Source organism: Ambystoma mexicanum, chromosome 5p (assembly GCF_040938575.1).
Source record: "Ambystoma mexicanum isolate Mex_15411 chromosome 5p, UKY_AmexF1_1, whole genome shotgun sequence".
Lineage (NCBI taxonomy): Eukaryota > Metazoa > Chordata > Amphibia > Caudata > Ambystomatidae > Ambystoma > Ambystoma mexicanum.
Genome location: NC_090930.1, coordinates 999,291,128 through 999,309,939, shown reverse-complemented (window position 1 = coordinate 999,309,939; position 18,812 = coordinate 999,291,128). Strand labels below are relative to the sequence as shown.

The window sequence follows — 18,812 nt, the reverse complement described above, 5'->3', positions numbered from 1 at the left end:
CATGGCCGCCGCCGAGTCGACCGAATCCGGGTTCGGCTGTGCCCTAAGGCACATGGGCGTGGAATCCGGGACCTGGGACTTCTACTCGTACCGGTCTCTCTTGGCAGGGGTCGTGGACGGGTTCTTCAGGAGCTCCAGCCCCTCGTCCCAGATGTCATCAAGCAACAGGACCGAGAGGACTGTCTTCCTCTTGGCCTCACGCCGTTGATAGAGGAAACCTTCCTTCTTTTGTTCCACCGGGCAGAGCTGAAAAAGCTCAGATGCCCTGGCGATCATGGCATGGAAGGAGCCAATTTCGTTGGGTGGGGAAGCCCGGGGGAGGGGGGGGTGGTGATGGAAGGCCCAGCCCGTCGTCACCACCATCGTCATCTGTCCCCGTTCATAGCCATCTCTGTTCCCGTGTCATCCCTCGGATCCGGGGAAGGAGATGAAGGCCTTGAGGGCCGCGTATGCGGGAAGGGTGGTGGGGGATGAGTTCTCCGCTTGCTTGAAGGGCTTCCCGATGGTCCAGGCTCCGCTGGGTCGTCCGTTGGGGTTAAGGGCAATCTTGTCCTTATCTCTGTGCACAAGGCCTGGATAGCCATCAAGATTGCTCCTGAGCTGTCCTGTGGCCCAGGCACCGGCTGCGACGGGCGCAACGGTTGGGCAGTGGAATCCTCCGCCTCTATGGGAACCTCGTCGGCATCACTGTCGCTTCCTTCGTCCGCCTCGTCGGGATCCCTCCCGTGGGACCGGACTTCCTCGGACCTCTTGTCCAGGATCTTCACGACTTCAGCCAGCTCCTCTTCAGAGGCTGTATCCGTGTCTGTGATGGCCACCGCCCCTCTTTTTCCACCGGGGTTTTCACAGGGGTCTCATCAATGGGCTGAAAAGAGGATTCCCTCTGCGGTGGCAGGGAAACTCTGGGCCCCGTGGTTGCCTCCACTGGGATAGCTTCCACAGGCTTTCCCAGGGCCGCCATGACTCCCTCGATAGAGGCCTTAGCCGGGTGAATCAAAGCTTTGACGACCTTGAACATGCTTGAGGCCATCACCTTGGTGGGGGGAGTGGGGAAAGGGTCGCTGCCTCGCTCCCCTTCGGCTTTCTCCGTTGGGATCGACCGGGGCTTCTCCTGAAGCTTACCCAGGTTCTGCGACTTCTTTTCCCCCGAGCCAGAGCGTTGGCTCGTGGTTGATGGCGTCGGGGAAAGTGCTTCCTGCCTGGCAGCCGAGGAGCCCGACCGTTCGGCGCTCCCGGTGCCCGCGGACTTGCGGTGCTTTGCCTTTTGTTGGGCCCCCATCGCTGGAGCACCCTCAAAGGTCTTAGAAGACCGCTCGGACCTCCTCTTCTCACCTGCTGCTGGGCTCTTTCCCTCCAGCCAGTTGGTGAGGCGGATCCACAGATCCTTCATGGTCCGTTCCGACATGTTCTTGCAAAACGCACAGTCCTTCTCCACGTGAGTTTTGTCTTTGTGAAGGCAGTAGAGGCATCTAGAATGCTCGCCCTCCTTGAAGACATTCTGTAATCCGCATCCAGGCCAGCTCCGGAACAGCTTGGATCCGGGTGTCATGCTCCCTTTTTCCTGGGCCATGTCCACGCAGGGTAGGCCTCAAAGAATCTTCTGGAATCCTCCAAGAAGCGGGACTCAATGAAAACTTCGCCCTTGAGGGGCGTAGAAAATTCCGAAATGGGTCCCCGTTGATGGGAAGTAGAAACGGTGGAGCTTGATGCTCAATTGACTGAAAAAATTAGGTTTAAATCTTTGAAAAATCACAAAGCAAAGTAAAAGAGCTATAGCACGAGGACTCCCAACACTTGAACGTGCAGTAAAAATCTGAAAATGGCTGCCATAGGAGGGGCTTCGGTAGAGGGCAGTCATTGGCTGGGAGCAGTATGACCCAGAGACCAGTGATTGGTTATTAGGAGAAAAAGTTCAGAAACGAAACTGAAACGGATTTTCTCTTTACCGAAGATTCCCAGTCTGACGACGGGGAATATTCATGAGCATGTGAATCCATGCCAGACCCCATGCTGGAGAAATAAATTAAAAAATAAAATAAACTTAAATTACTCATACGTCCTGTTCCCATTCCTCCATCCTTGTGGGTGATTCCACCAAACAAGAACATAGGGTGAAGCTGTGACAACCTGCCTCATATCTAGGATGAAGCAAAAAGGTTCTTCAGAACTGCCTGACCAAACTCTGCATCACGCCTGGAGCTGGAGTGCAGTGAATTGTGCTTTCAAAAGGCCGACGGAGTGGCCCAAGTAGCTGCCTTGCTGATGACATCCCAAGAAGAATGTCTCTGAAACACGACAGCTGTGGCCTTAGCTCTGACCACATGGGTATGAATCCCCTCAGGAACAGGTTTTCCCATGGCCATGTATGCCTCTGAAATGGCCTGAACCATCCAGCGGGTGATGGAAGCCTTGGAAGCCTTGAGAGCTGGGGGAGGTGCCCCCAAATGTCCTCTGACTTCCTGAAGGATTTCGTCCAAAAGAGAAAACTTGTGAACCCTCTTGAGGCCCAGGGAATGCAGGGCCCTCCCTGCCTCTGACTGGGTTCAGGAAGAACACCACTGCCTGCTGGTTTCCTGATTCAGATGAACAGAGAGACTACCTTGGGCAAGAAGTTTGGGTGAGTGTGCAAGATGAACTTGTCATTGTGAAAAGTGGTGAAGGGCTTGCACGAAGACAACGCCTGCAGCTCACTAATCCTGCGAGCAGAGGTGAGAGCCACCAATAAAACAGTCTTTAGCATCACCAAGTGGATGTCGACCGAGGCCATCAGCTTGAAAGGTTTGCGTTGCAAAGCTCCTAGAACCACATTGAGGCCCTAGACCAGATGCTGCCTATGCACTGGAGGAGAAAGCCTAGACAACCCCTTAAGGTGGGCTTTAACCACTGGGTCGGCTGCCTGTTAGGCAAGATTATATGCAGTACCCAAGATTATATGCAGTACCCTGTGGGAGACTGCACCAGCCTTGTCCTCTTGGCATTAGTTAACCCAACCTTTGGTATAAGCATGTACTACACAAGTTGATAGAATGATTGAGCAGCCAGGCTTATCTAAAGAGGGGTCAATATGAGCTGTAGGGTTGCAACATATAGTTTCCCATTGACAGGTGTCCAAAGTAAACTATACTCAAGGTTTCTTGATTAAACAATGATTTATGTATTTAACAGTCAGTTTGAATAAGCCTTCTTTAGAAGGGAGTAAATATGTAACACTTAAAATATACTTCAAAAATACACAGTTTCAGTAAATCAGTAGATACCCATTTGAGATGGCACACAGACGCTTCCCAAACCCTCGGGTGACTTCAATAGTTAGGACACTGTGGACATTGATATAGCACTGGTACATTTAAGGCAATACTGAGCTTGGTGTCAAAAATGGAAAGGTTTTGGGAGGAAACAATGGTTAAAACGTTTCTGCAACAGGTAAGTACTTGTAAACCCCCAATGCAATGTAGATTAACCCTTTACCAGCTATACAAGTAAAGAATGTATGACTTTTGGAGGGACAGATCAAAACACAAAGTCAGAGGATAGAAGAGTCTTCAGCGAGCCAGGACAGCCAATGTCAATTGAACAAAGTCTAGGGGAGTTGAAGCACTCCTGAAGGTAAGTAGAAAGTCTTGCACAATGTAATAGAGTTTTTGTTGCAAAAGAAATCATTGTTGGGCCACAAGCTGGGAGGCATGTGATGGGCAAAGCTGCAAGCAACTCGGTAAAAGGCAGCATATGCAAGTCTCAACTGAGAGCTAGCAAGCTACACAACAAGAGGTTAGTACCCCTTAGTTTACAGTACCTTGGGTCTGAGGAAATTGGTTCCAGCTGTCTTCTGTTCCTGTTGTAGTATGGCAGATCCTGTTGTTCCTGGCCTCAGTCGTGGGGACAAGAGGGAGGATGTCTGGGGACTCCTGCACTACGGTTTGAAGGTCAGCAGTACAAATGGGCAAACTTCAGCGACACTTCGTGAATAGCACCACCACGGTTCTCGGACACCTAGTGGACTTTCCTTGCTTCTGGGGTCTAGCATTCTGTTGAGGTGGCTCATGCTTGATTAGTCCTGCTTCCTGGGAGTCTGGAGCTCTGGTCCGACTTAAAGACCATGCACTCGGTTCTGGCGTTTCTCTCACTGGCACTCAGTTCCTGCAGCAGCAAATTCCTGCAGCAGCAAACGGAAGTAGAGCCAGCTTCGAGAGGATTTCCAGACGAGTTTGATTGATCCCACCAACACAAGGGGAGAAGTCATCCTTTGCATGGCTTCACTAGTCGAGGCGAATTTGGAGCTTCAGCACTGCAGCAGGGCTTCACCGGGCAAACCAGCGGTCCAGGAGTTGCAGCAACCTTCTCTTCCAAGTTCTTCTTCGGATTCCTTTGTCCAGTGGTCGATACTGCCTTCTGTGTAAAAGACCTCACCTTTTATGCATGTTTCTCCCATTTATTTGCAGCCTAACTGTCAATCACACAGCAGGGTGGCTGTCCTGTAAGGACAGCCAGCCAATCACCTTTGGGTGCATTCCTGTAACCAAAGAGACTAAGCACAGGGAGTTTCAGGAACCTCCCATGCTTCCTGCCCTTCTAGACACGCTGGAGTCAGACTTCACCAATGAATCCCACCAAAGACAAAACAAAGGGACCAAACCTGGTTTGGCATGCAGAGTAAAATCCCACGAAGGACCTTTACAACAACAAATGGCGAAAAAAGAAAGACTGAGGCCATTTTGACAAAATGGGCACCCATGGGTGCTTTACTCTGGCTGCAATTGCAGCCACAGTAAACATACTCAATGGTACTAAAAAGTAAACCACTGACACCAGCCATTAATTGTAGAAAGGGTAACATCAAAATGTTAAAAGAGAAACTAGACAAAGGGGATAATAAATAACCCCTCCAGCACCCTATTGTAAAATAGTGTGCGCTGGGTCTAGAAAGCTACAAATGTAAGTAAAGTCAATTTCACTTCACTGCTCTTGGAAACAGTAGTTTAATGAAGAGAAGGTATTTAAACCTTAGGGAAATCTGAAAGACTTCCCTGCGTCACTGCACTGAAGGTGCAGTGTGTCACAATGTAAAAAGATGATGCCTATGGAGTTTGTCAGACTCCAAAATTAAAAGAAACACTGTTCATATCAAAGAAAAATACATGAGTGAGAAAAAGGTCTTACTCTCTCCAGGATAACAATTTAAAGTCCTAAAGTCGAACAAAAGAGCTGCGAGTCTCTAAGATAGAAGGGAATTAGTAAATTTCTGAGAATTTCCCTAACATTGCCGAAAACATATGCTCAGGGGAATTATTGTAAGCCCTGATGGCCGCCAAATACATGCAGCATGTATCCACTTGAACACTAGAATGAGCCAGGTGTGCTGAAAAAGCCAGTACATCATCCAGAGGACAGGTGATAGGGTCCAGACCCTTGTTGCGAGCCAAATGGCAGAACATAGTCCATCTGCTCTTCTACCTTGACCACTCGGCCTGCTGAATGATGTTCCAGTTGTCATCTGAAAGTGGAGCATGCTGAAGCCTCAGCTGATCAGGAACCAGGCCGGCAGGGGCAGTTTTGCCGGGTCCAGATGTTCCATTGCCCCGCCCTGCTGCATCAGGAAGCCTCTGATGGGACCCTGGGACCACAAATACAACAGATCTGAAAACCGGGTTCTCAAAGACCAGTAGGTGGGGGGGGGGGGGTGGACTGGGTAGCCAGGAACACGTAAAACACCTGCAGCCGTGCCAACAGATCTGGAAGGCATCTCCCAGTGACCCCCAACCCCGTCCTGCCCATGCGGCAAACCAGGGACTTGGCATTCAGGGGGGATGCAAACAAGTGCAGGTCTGTAAACCCCCCCCCCCCAACGCTGGAACAGGGGCAACAAGGAGTCGCTGTGCAACTCCCACTAGTAGGTGTTGAACCCCAAGGGATTCAGCTGATCCGCTTCTGCATTGCTATCCCCCAGCAGGTGGATTGCCAAAAATCCAAATCCCCACCGTCAGGGCCCATTCCCAGATCAAATCCGCCTCAATGCAGAGGGGGGCCGGTAGTGGGGTGCCACCCTGCTTGTTCTGGAAAAACATCACAGTAGAATGGTCCGTCCTGACCAGAACCGACTCGTCCCTGATGAGGGGCAGAAATGCCTTGAGGGCCAGGTCCACTGACCCTGAGCTCCAGCAGATTGGTATGTAGGGCTTCCATCCTGACCATGCCCCATGAATCGCATAGCTCTCCAGAGTAGCTCCCCAGTCCAAAAGAGATGAGTCCATCATCGCCACCAGCATAGGCTCCGGTTGGGCGAAGGGGATCCCACTGAAACATTGCCATCCATCAGCCATCAGCGAAGATCGGGCAGAAGGAGCAGTGGTATAGGGTCCATGTCCGTCTGAGACCCTGTCTCTTGATCCAAATTGACCGCCAGGTGGAGCTGAATCCGAGGAACCCCGATCCGTGGGAACCCCAGGGAAGGAGTTGCCGAGCTGTGGAGCCATACCTTGTCTTGACGAGAGTCATTGAGGTGAGGCGGATGAGAATTGTGGAAGATCCCTCTCCACAGCAACAAACAATTCTTCAATGTCCTGTGAGCAAGAGCGCTGCAGGCTGCACATGTGTCCCAGCGGTGGTCGAGCGCCAATCACTCGAGACAGAGCATGGGGGTCCGAGGCTGGGACCGAATGGTCGCATGAGGCACATCTCACGACATGCGCCAGGGGAGTCGTGGCACCAAAGAGCAGTGAAATAAGAATTGCAAAAAACAATAACAGGGGAACAAGGAGAAAGCTAAATAAGGCTCTGCGCTGGCTGCCAGGTCCGATACTGTCCATGTGGAAAAAGGGACTGGCGTGAGGTGAAAGAACTGAATGAATGGTCTTTTCCGGACTGCCTACCTTCTGCCTCGCTGCTGCAGAAGGAGCTGTCTGTGAACCAGCCACACGGGGCCCTCGCCAGAGTACAGGCACCCTATGCCCCGCCAAGCCACACTGGATTATGAATCGCATTTTCAATAGCTCACCCCCATAGTCTCCCCTCACAGTATTTTATACCGTACAGAAGTGTGCACTTCACAGCTGTGGAGCACGATTCACCGTTCTGATGGCATGGAAAACTACCACCACTGATGCACACAGTGCAATGAGATAGACCCTTTGTACAAGGACTTGAACTTCCTATAGTATACTGACATCAAGCTGTGCCACTGCACTCTAATTTGGGCAGATCTGCGACAAGAACTCCATATCCATTAAAAATGTCCAATATTCTGTCTCTGTAAACTCTGAAAATGAACCCCACTTCAAGTGAGTACCAATACTCGGCCACTTGGTGCTCTGAGCACAGTGCTGCAGCACACAATGCATCTTATGTTTGAAAATGCTGGGACACGCCCCACAACAGGATCTTAGTACAACACAGTGCCCCTTATGACATTGCACTCTCTGGAGATAGAATCACACCTGGAACACACTGCAGCACACTTTATGCCACATGGCAGCCAACATGTTATGGAAAACCATCAATCAGTTTCCCCAGAAAAGACAAGCTTGTTGTGGGTCAAATATGTCCCAGTAGAGAAGCATCTTGCCAGGTTTCTTTAAGCTTAGGCTTTCTTCTCATGCTGAAGAACTCCCAGGTTTAGGAACATAATGGACCGGGTTAAATAGGACTATCAGGAACTTCCCGTCAGGAAGGAGCATGCATTCAAACCAACAGTGGTTGCCACATTCAAACTTTCCTGGGCTACCTCCCAGGCCAATGCTCAACATGTGGACTCTCCTCTGGAATCCCAGATGCTATTCAGGTATCGGTCAGATCTTGCCTTGGCTTCTCCTGTCCGCACCCTCCGAGGCAGGCAGAGGCTACAACCACATACAGCTTAATCTGCTAGCTTTCACATAAAGGGAACACATTTTGCCTGGAAAAACTACCACTGGACATTAACACATATAGGGCACCCTGCAGCGCGGTAAATCCTATTCTGAATCAACATACAAACTGCCACCAACCAGGTAAACAGGTCTAATTGTGCAAGGCAACTTGCACAGAGGACAGGGTAGCTTTGGGAAACCATAATCCCGAGAGTTTAGGGAGTTTTAAGCGGTACAGTCCAGAGTTGCATCCCAAATGAGGCAGTGGATTAAGACTCGCTTAAAACAACAGGTTGGTAAATCAGTCAGGAAAAAGCAAACAGTACTTCCGGCCATGCATCAATTGTGCTACTGACCCATTAACATTAAATATAGCACTATTTAAGGATGCAGGCAAGTGCTCAATAGAATACAAGAAAACAACAGTCCGTCACCTCGGGTCAAAGAGCGTGCAATTTAATCTCCTGTGATGTGCAATGGGAAGGTCAAGGACTGAGTAATGTCAGAGGATGTTCATGAGAAAAAGTAAATTTAGCTTGTGCACAATCTAGCAAGTGTTACAAGACTCTGCAGCAAAAAAATAAAAAAAATAAACATTGAATAAGGTTTCAATTTACCTGTGATCTATTTCTTTGTCAATCCTTTGCCAGCGGTCATTCAACTGGCCTATTTTGTCACTGAATTTGGAAACGTCAAGATCACAATTCACGCGAGACTGCCCCAGTTTATCGTTGATATGCATGGTGTTCTGCATCTCCGTGTCCATGTTTTTCAGCAGTGATTTCTTCTGCTCCAATTCAATTTTCATTTTCTAGCAAAGAAAACAATAGCACCCAGTCAGCACTTGCAGATCTCTCATACATGGTCGTACAGATTTAGGAGGGAATGTTTTAGCACTGATTTAAAAAAAAATAAGACATTTCAGGTAAAAACTGTAATGCATCTACAGGAATAAAAATGACCACAGGCCACAAATATAGATCCCGGGATGACACTGAAGGGCTGGCATCGGTCCTTGCACTAATAGCTATATTGGGATGTGTAATCAGAGGTTTGTGTGTAAAGAGGTTAATTGCTCAGCCCCTGATACAGGCTCGACTCCTGAGGTCGGTTAACTACTTGGCATACTGAAATCATCCAAGATGCTACACAGCTCATTTTATTTAGATTAAGCCTTCATCATGAACTGAGGGCATGTATGCATTTTTATTTTATTTTATTGTTTAAAGCGCGGACCTAGATCGAGAGCAGCAGCACGCTGTACAGAGTGTGGGTAGCCAGCATTTGCACTGGCATCTTTAAACAGTAGTGCAGTACTGTGAGGTCTGTGCGTCACTATGTGCGCCCACTGGAATTAGTCCTTGGTCAGATGTGGCTGCAAATAGCCAGGTTTTGAGAGATTCACGAAACTGGAGAATTGTGGGGGCATTTCGAACCAACGCCGAGTTCCTGAGGGTGAGTGCATGACTTGAGGGTGGGTGTGGGCATGCATTTATATTTAACTTGCCACCATGGTGCATGGGCTGGTAGGAAGGACTAAGCTGCTTTGTATTCAATGCTTTATTCTTGTTCGTTCTCCAATTTCCATTCATGGTTTTACTACAGCTGTTTTTCCTTACTTATTGTGGTTCAAAGGGTGCTGCAATGGGGTAGGCTCATGGGGTCTATACTCTAGGTAACCCAAGTGTTCATCTGTGGCCGAGATATCATACCCCGGAATATTGGTCAGTAGGCAGGGGGCAGAGGATTCCATAAGGATTCTGAAGAAATCCAAAGCCAGTATCCCACAATGTTAAACATGTATTTTAGCACATAAATTACTAACAGTTGGACCTCTGCAATTAAATATGAAAGGAATAGCTGCGTAGTCTGAAACTGAAGTTGGGTCAATAAAAATATGGACACTGGTTAGGATAAAAGCCAGTATAGGTTCTGCCTTTGGAATAGGACTAGTCAGTTTAAATGTAAGGCATACAGGTTAGAGCTCATTGCCCAAGGATGATCGTGTCTATGAAGCATGATCTAATGATCGTCTGACAGAATTACCCAACTTTCTTGTCCGGCCATTGGGCCTACGAGCTTGTCAGCTATTCAAACAAGGGCACTACTCGGCCTGGAATCGCCATTTCTATAGTAATTACTGTGCGAAAGACACAGTGGCATAATATTAAAGGTTCTGTGCAGATGAGAAGCTGGTGGCCCTTGGTTCGATTGCAATATCATCCAGGTGTTTTACAGCCAGCTCTGCACAATGGCCAAGGAAGCCACATTTTCATGCGTGTAAACCTGAGCTTTCATAAGCTTGGAAAGAGCAACATCCTGCTTACGAAGACTACACAGGCGAACGAGAGTTTCTCATCACAACCTCTAGAACCCTCTTGAATTACCAAAAACTTGGATAAAACTCTTAAAATGGTAATGCCCACTCAAATGGAACTCTGCTGAAGGGTTTTGTATCAATCTGACAATGTGACACTTCAATACACACCACATGATCCATCGTTCCAGTATCAATTTGTAAATAGTTCCAAGATGGCATTGCTGAATCTTTTTAAGCAGCACAGAGCCAAGTGTAATGTCTCTATTCTATGACCACAAGATGGAATCAATGTCTGTATACTATGACCAGGAGATGGAATCTCCCAACCTCCCCTTAGCTGGGCTCCAATGAAAAAAATTAAAGAGATCTTCATTTCTTTCTCCCAACCAAGATTTAGGCTCTGCATGTGAGGATGAAGTCCAACAGCTCTTAAATGGTTTTAAATGGAGGAGTATACCAAAGCACTTCCATACCACACTCAAACCCAGCACCTAACCATAAGTCCTTTTGCTTCATCTGTACAATTCATGCTGGGTACAGTGCATCGTTCTGCTCACCTTCAAAGTATTTCTGTAGGCCTCCACCTTGTCAGGGTCCAACGCAATGGTTTCCTCTTCCGTGAGCCGGGCTTCGTACACTTTGATCAAGTCCTCTGCCTGAAGAATACTCTGGAGCAAGAGCCTCAGGGACCTCAGTCTGAAGAAAAACAAAATTGAAGAGTTTGAAAATTGAAAAATTGGTGACAAACCAACAACAAATAGCCAAGGAACCTAATAAGATGTTCTATGCAGAATTTTAAACACACACCCCCGCTTTCTAGCATATATGATCCCACTTCTTTGGTACTCTTTAAAAGAGCCCAGATGAGTCGTGTCATCTCAGGGTAAAGATTCAAAGCAAAATGTTCTTCCTCAGAGAGCAGGAGCACCTTATTCTCGTCTAACGCATCATCCAGATTAGGCCCTCAAGGAAAAGTAGAAATCTTCTGCCATGAGGTATATAAGGGGAAACCTAAACATTGTAGTTTATTAATTGACAGTTTCTGGAAATCTATTGGCACTGTCTCTCAGAGTATTAATCTTAGAAGATATACCTTACTGTTTTGTGTTGTAAGGGAGGTTAGTTTTGAAGGACATCAGGCAAACCAAAGTATTCTTGGCAGTGATAATATTTTTTAAACCATAAAGCAAAATAGCATTGTTGGATAGCTTTATAGGAATTCTAGCTTTGCGGTGCAGCTTGTTTTAATACCATTCAGTTATTCAGTGTTGGCTTGACATTCTATAGATTCTCGTCTTTAAGAATCCAGTCGATTTTGCTGATGCCAATGAAATACTTGCTTTGGTTAAAGATGACTAATAAGAGTTCTTTTACACTCCCTTAAATGGAGGTTCATTGTTTTAAAAAAAGTCTGGTTCCTTTTCAGAAATGTTATTTCAGCAAAGAGGAAATGTCTGAATACCTTCACCCCATTCACCATCACCATCTGAGGGTAGGAAGAGACTCTCTTCCTCTTATAGACTCTGCATCACAAACCTCAGCCTCAAAGCACCAGGGATAGAAGCTTTACAAGCCTCGGACTAGACAGGAGGTTCAATGACTTGAGTGTGTGTGTGTGTGTGTTTATTGAATATGCTGCTGAATTTCTCCAAGTAAACTCATGAAGACCAAAACGTGCCAGTGGTTTTGTCTGTTCCTGAACACAAAGAGCATGACTTAGCACTATCGGGCATGTTCAAGGCAAATGTGCACATTTGGTCTTCTTGACAAGTGATATAACGGAGGCCCACGTTAACTTTGCTTACTAAAAGGAATGCTGTATGTCAATGAGCCTCCTTTAAAGCTTGAACTAGTGACATGACCAACTACCCAATGATCTCGAAGAGGAGAGCAAGGCGAATCCATACCAGATAACTAAATACCCTCTGTTAAAGGCTGGCTTAAATCCAAGAGCAGATCTGTTAGGGGATTTTGCAAAAGCCCTATCAGTAATAAGACTTTGGAAAGCCCACCTGGAATGAACAGGAAGACACCCCTTAGGTTTAGCCTGAACTACCCAACGGTTTGGTAGCAACAGCTGAGCAGCCAGGCTTAGTGTAGGAGGGAGGCTGGCTGTAGCGAGGCACACAGTATTCAGAGCATACACTTACTTCAAGGAAACACACACAAGTAGTTGTATAGAAATAAGCATTTATTTTATATATTCTAAAGCTTGTAATATTTAAGTATGTTAAGTACTATCACACCGTAGCATTAAACACATAATATAAGCAATAGTAAAAAGGATGTGCAGTAGGGACCCCAGCCGGTCCATAAGATTGGGGGTTTCCCAAACAGCACTTTAAGATGAGTAGCAGCACCCTTGAGATGGATGGGGATGCAGATTAATACTCTTGCACCAAATCAATAATGAAAACTTAATAGTTTGGCAAAGGGGGGCCCTTTAATGACGAGTACAAAAAATGGGGAGTTAATGAATATCAGCAACCGCTCGATCTTCCTTCTCGCTTCAACTCGAATTAATTTCAGAAAAAACATTACATTTATACCAAAAACTCGTCATCACTGGCTTGTAATTTCTTAAAACTTAGCAGGCAACTTGATTGGTTCTAGGAAGGTAACTTTAATATAGGTACTGTATCTGTATATGGTAACAGGGTGAGGGGATTGGATAGACAATGTCAGGTAGGGTACTAAGCCCTTCCTTCAAAATGGCTACTGTAAATGTCACTAAAAGTACGACGTCTCATTGGTCCTACTAACTATAGGACCCTAGATTACATGGTCCACTATGATTGGGTTGGCATCAACCCCACTCATACTTTTCCACTTGTGCTTAGCAGCGTGCAGAATAGCCGGCCAAGTGCAGGGAGTTCGTCTGCATCCCAGCTTCCCTCCAATTATACTTACAATCAATCATCACTTCAGTAGTCATGTGTCAATTATTTCTTTGTGGTTGGCCTCGAGTCTGCTTCTTGGTCTGGTAAAGTTAAGCTGTTTGGGCATGGCAAGGGTCCATGCGTAGTTGTGAAAGTCTCATCCCTTCTGCTTGCTCAGTCACGTGATTCCGATACTGTGAAATTGGTCTTTCCTTCATGCAATTTCGTGTATTCGATTCAATTCTGCCAGTCGTCTGCCATCTGTGGCTTATCTTGACCTTTCTGAACAGGATACTCTGTTCTTTTTCTCATTAATTGTATCCACTGTTGGCCTATTTCAACCAATACGACCTTGGCTTCTTGGCATGGTTACCCTCGTCTGAGCTTCTCTCCGTCTTTAATTCTTGATTTGTTTGCTGCAAAGCTCTCCTCTTGAGACTTTTAGTAACCTTTGGTTGATTCTGCTCTTGTGCGTAGTGGAAGTATACTTATAAAGTGCTCTCTTGAGATCAATATATACATGTGGCGCTCGCAGCAATCTATCATACTACTAAGCATGAGCAAGCCTCACGATTTCTGTGCTTCTTGCGGTTACTTTGCATATGTACACGTTTAAACTAACCGAATATCTTCATCGTGCATATGGCACAAGTTTCTGACATCTTGGCATCAATTGTTTCACTTTAGACTTTAGGATGTCACTTGTCCATGGCGTTTTGTCTCATTTATCATCATTCTCAGGTCGTTATATCTTCTATATGTGAGTCAGTCCGGGTTCTTATGACATCATTCGTCTTCCTTCAGCATCTTCTTAGCTTCTTCAGGTATTATATTCTGGCGATTGTCATTCCGTCTCATTTGTCGATATGGTTTTCTCAATGGGTATCTTACTGTCCAGGTTTTCTTAGGTGTCGGTACTTCAATAGGTGCTGTTATTCTGATAGGTACTGGACAGAGTCCCACTGCGGCTCTCTGCTGGTTTATTTGTTCATCATACGTCACATATTTCAGCGTGAATGTGCCTGGTACTTCAAAATGGGCGGTAGGAGTGTGAATCGTGCTTGGCACCTCCTCTTCAAGGATAAGAATAGAACACTTTTCAAGTAATACAAAAGTGGTAGAAACGTATGAAACAAGTATGAAAACAGCAGACCAACATCCACAACTTTTGTTAACCCTCCTTAACCAACTTTAAGAAGTCCACCCTATTCTAAGTGACTTTCACAGAGTCAAGGGGGCACTGGGAACCAGTGACCAAAGGCTGAGGAAGGAAAGTCACATAAATAGTAGACAAGGAAGAGTCTCTGAAGAGTTCTTCTAGTTTGCAGAACAGTAGCAGTTCAGTTTCTTTAGGAAAGACCACAATGGGTTGCCCACCCCAGTGTAGCTAAATGTAGGCCTGGGAAGGGTTGCAAGTAACAGCTTAACTGCACCTCTTTGAAGCACATGAACAACAAAGCAGGCCCTGGGTAAGTACGAGGGGCTGAAAAGTGCTGCATCGGTGAATAGGCTTGTGCAGCAGGCCAGTCCCCAAGGAGACACGACAGCAGACCCCGGTTCGGCTTCTTGGTCTTGGAGACTGAAGAAAATAACTTTCAATGGATCTCCAGTAGGTGGAAGCCCAGCAGAGGATCTTCACAGCACTGCCTCATTGGCACCTTTTTCAAGCTCGAGTGTCTCAGCTGGTTGAGTGGATTTTCATGAGTGGAGTGCAGTCTCTGGAGTTCCAGGAGGATGCCTGCAAAGTTTTGGATGAAACCGCACTTTGGGTGATGTTGCACTGCAAAAATGACACCTGACCAATGGTATTGGTGAATTGCTGGCCAGGGAGGTCGCAGCTCTTCCAGGGAGGGCACAAAATAAAGTTGATCTCGGGACTGGTTAGGCCTACTAGTCCAAAGGAGGAAGTTGTCCAGCTTGGGGCTTCCCTGTTGCTCAGAAGTGGGGGTCAGGACAACATTAGTTCCTCAGATGGCTTTGGCAGTCGCTGGAGGTGGCTGCAGACATCCTTCGGATCTTCAGTTCCAGTGGTTGACTGAATTTCTGCTCCAGGACACAAGTCTTTTATGCAGGAAATTTGGCTGAGACCACTGATCAGCAGACATGCAATTATTCAAACTTGGGGGGGGGGGTGGCTGTTCAATGGGGCCAGTCAGCCTCACATTGCAGGACAAAGACTAGGGAAGTTTCGGTCACCTCCCCCAATTCCTGTCCTTTCAGGCACTCGGAGCGTTGGCAGACTTTGCAAGGGAAACCCGCTAAAGACAAAAGACCCATCAGAACCTCCACCACCCTACCAAGGCAGGTAGAAGAAGGCTCAATTAAGAAGAAGTCATCAAGAACAGGGCTTAGAAAAGTGCAGCCACCATTTTAAGCAAATGGTGACCCATGTGTCCCCTACCGCAGCTGCGAAGGCTACCTGCGACAAATGTCCACTAAAAGTCATGTAAAAAGGTACACTGCCGCCAGCCATTTCAGATGAACTTGTAACATTAACTAAAAGTTACTGGAACAGTGAGAAAAGGGAGACAAGGTTTCCCCTCAGCACTCCACATAAGGCGGGGTGTGCTGATCTCACAAAATAAAATACATGATGGACAGAAGGATGTTACCCTGCCTTGGTAACATGTGTTGACACAGGTAAAATAAAAAGGAAAGCTCAAGGAGCTTCCAGCAACACTGCACAGAAAGTGCTGTGTGCTGCAATAATAAAATGTGGAAGAAAGCATAACTCCATAAAAAAGTATCCAAAAGGGTTAAGGAGGGTTCCCACGGTTAGAGTAAAAGAATGAGTGAGTGTGCAAAAAAGATCCCACTCACTCAGGAGAATCAGTCCAGAAATACAATAGTCTAGCAAAAATGCTGGGGGACCCACAAAGTGGGAAGAAACTTCACTCAAGAGGGAACATCTACTTTATTACATTTGTAAAGTGCCCAAGCCCGAGGGCATAGGGGCGCTGTTGCAATCCGGTTACAATGAATCTACAGAACACTCAATATGGACAAGGCCTTCGCTTGAATGCATTATATAGGAGCGTTTCAGTTCAGAAAAGGTTAATCCCATCCTACATATATCACTTTTTATTACATCTTTAATAACATTATCTTAGTGGTGGAGCATAATCTTCTACTAGCAACGTTCATACATGCTGCCAGAGTTGTTGGGGAAGTCTCTGAGAGGTATACGCGGATGACTACGCATGTTGGCTATAACTATGGGAAACATTCTGGGGTGTACTTAATCGGTCAAGGGCTTCAGAATCAAAGGGTTCCATTAAGCTTCGTGAAATGAACGCTCCCAACATGGTTGTTATTGTGTGCAGACTTTAAAAATGGCAATAATTGCGCATGCATACTATTTGACATTTCCAATACCTCTCCAAGTAGTTTGAAGAGAAATCGTTGACATTCTCCATTTTCTGAAACAGCAAACTGAGCTCGGACTGCATATATGCAGACTTGTCAGAGCCCTTCAGCGTGACCATCATTTCCTTAATCTTGCTGAGCTCGGCCGACAATGCTTGGGCCTCGCCTCTTCTGCCCTGTAACAAATACACAAGGAAAATATCAATCATCACAAAGCTCAATTTACAAGGTAGGTTCCAAATTCACGCTCCACCACAGAGCTTAGACAATCCATTTAATAAAAATGTCTTGCTCCAAAATCTTTTTTTGTTCCAACAAGTTCTTAACCCATAGTGACCAATATCTATGTATGTTTATCCATGAAACACATTATAGCAATACATACTGTGCACTGGTTTTATAATTCAATTTGAACTGCAAACAATGACTGCTCTTGAAGTGCTGCGATGCCACCAATACAATACCACTTACATTAAGTTGAAGACTTAATTATTGTACTATCCCTTGTACCGCACTTCCCCCTTCTCCCCCCACCGCACTTTTCCCCTTCCCCTTCCCATGCACTTGCGCAATCTGAATGTCACCTGGCCTAGTAGGATCGTTGTTCCGTCTTCCCTTTGTTCCCCCTCCCTTGCCTCGTCGCGCCTTGAAACACTTGTGTATAGGTGCATTATAAATGCCATATCATATCATGAATAACTTGCCTGACCCAACCCATTTCTTGACAAATCCACCCTACCGAAAATATGTGAGATTCTCAAATGTGCAGTTAATAGCCACATCAACCTGCATATTTCTTGCACTAAATGTTACTTTTTTACCAGTTGGGTCCAAACACTGAATCCTGAATCTATTTCTGCAAATATATTATCTACCAGTTGTCAGACCACAGCCACTACACATTTTTCAAATACATTGGGAACTGGCTGCAATAGCACACATTCGATATTTAATAAGACATCTCCACAGACATTTCTAGGTAGAGTACTGCTAAGATGATTTCCAAAATCAGCCTGGGGAGGTGGGTGTATTTGATAACTCCACCCCAATATTGTGAACAGGGAAGACACAGAGGTTAGCAAAGCACAATCAAGGAAAGGTAGCAGAGCAGCAAAGGCTTAGTCTCAGGAAAGGTGTCGGTGTGGCCGAGGGCTACAATGAGTCCATACACAGCAACACTGAAAATTTCAGTTTGACGCAAAGGTATAAAAATACAATAGTTTATTAGGCCTTTAAAATACATATTAAGCAAGTACAACCTTTAGTCAAATATTGTCACACCAACACTTATAAAACTTATATATACATTCAGCCTAAGGAGAAATAGAATTTGATTCAATGACCGGTGTAATACAGGCAAGTACTTGGATGCCTTAGAACTAGAAATAACCCGAATAAACACAAAATAGCTTCCCTCGCTTTCATGAAGTTCAACCCCAAGATGGTTTGGGTCCTTGTGACCAAAGGTCGCCTGTTCCAAAGTCGATCATTTTCAGATAGGTTTATAAGGAGATTTGCAATGCCAGTCGTTTTGATTAACAAGAGTCAAAGTATTAAAGTTCAGGTAAGTACTTGTTAGGGGAGTTTTCCTAAAGTGTCACTTGGAGGTAAGACTTTAGTAACCTATCCCAGTTGTTTATAGATCCCAAACTCTTAGTTTACCAGAGACCTTGGTAGTGTGGCAGAGCAGTCAGGCTTATCTTAACAGCAAGATTTGAGCTGTAGGTAAGTACACTGAACCTAGTCAGTAATCCACACCAAAGAAACACTCACACAAATGTATGACAATGCATTACTTACCGTAAAAGCATTTCTGATGGTTGTATCTGCTTAGATTCACATGCTGTGCATAGGTCCGACATCCAGTGGTCACTGCGGAGTATTGCATTTTGTTTTTCGTAGTCGAAAAGGGACGTCGACAAGGCGTGTCTGAAATACTATCCCTATAGTGACGTGTGTTGTACCCACAATCCCTCACGCGTCGAGGTCCCTCTGTTTGTATTTTTCTGCCCTGAGGGAGCCTTCTAGACGTGAGTGAGTACAGAAAAGAGAGATATAAAAGGAAGTCTGTGTTCCTTCCATCCGAGCGGGGAGGAAGGGTGGGCGCATGTGAATCTAAGCAGATACAACCATCAGAAACGCTTTTACGGTAAGTAATGCATTGTCTTCTGATGTTTGTTAATCTGCTTAGAATCACATGCTGTGCATAGACTAGCGAGCAGTACCCGGAGTTGGCGGTGGGTTATGAGAAGGAACAGTAGAGAAAAGATGTCTTAATACTGCCTGTCCCACCCGGGAGTCAGATCTCGAGTGTGCATCTAGACAGTAGTGTTTTGTAAAGGTGTGCACAGAACTCCAGGTAGCCGCTTTGCAGATGGACTCAAGGGGAACATTTGCAATGAATGC

At 46.0% G+C, this 18,812-nt stretch overlaps 1 protein-coding gene across 3 annotated transcripts in view; it reads right to left on the bottom strand.

Moving 5' to 3' along the window:
• DSP (desmoplakin) overlaps positions 1-18,812 on the bottom strand; it is a 372,480-nt gene that overhangs the window by 162,618 nt on the left and 191,050 nt on the right. For all 3 annotated transcript variants that reach the window (XM_069613475.1, XM_069613476.1, XM_069613477.1), the window contains exons 16-18: positions 16,416-16,582; positions 10,719-10,857; positions 8,459-8,652 (exon numbers count right to left, since the gene is read on the bottom strand). In XM_069613475.1, coding sequence (XP_069469576.1) covers positions 8,459-8,652; positions 10,719-10,857; positions 16,416-16,582 — 500 coding nt within the window. The remainder of the gene's footprint in view (positions 1-8,458; positions 8,653-10,718; positions 10,858-16,415; positions 16,583-18,812) is intronic.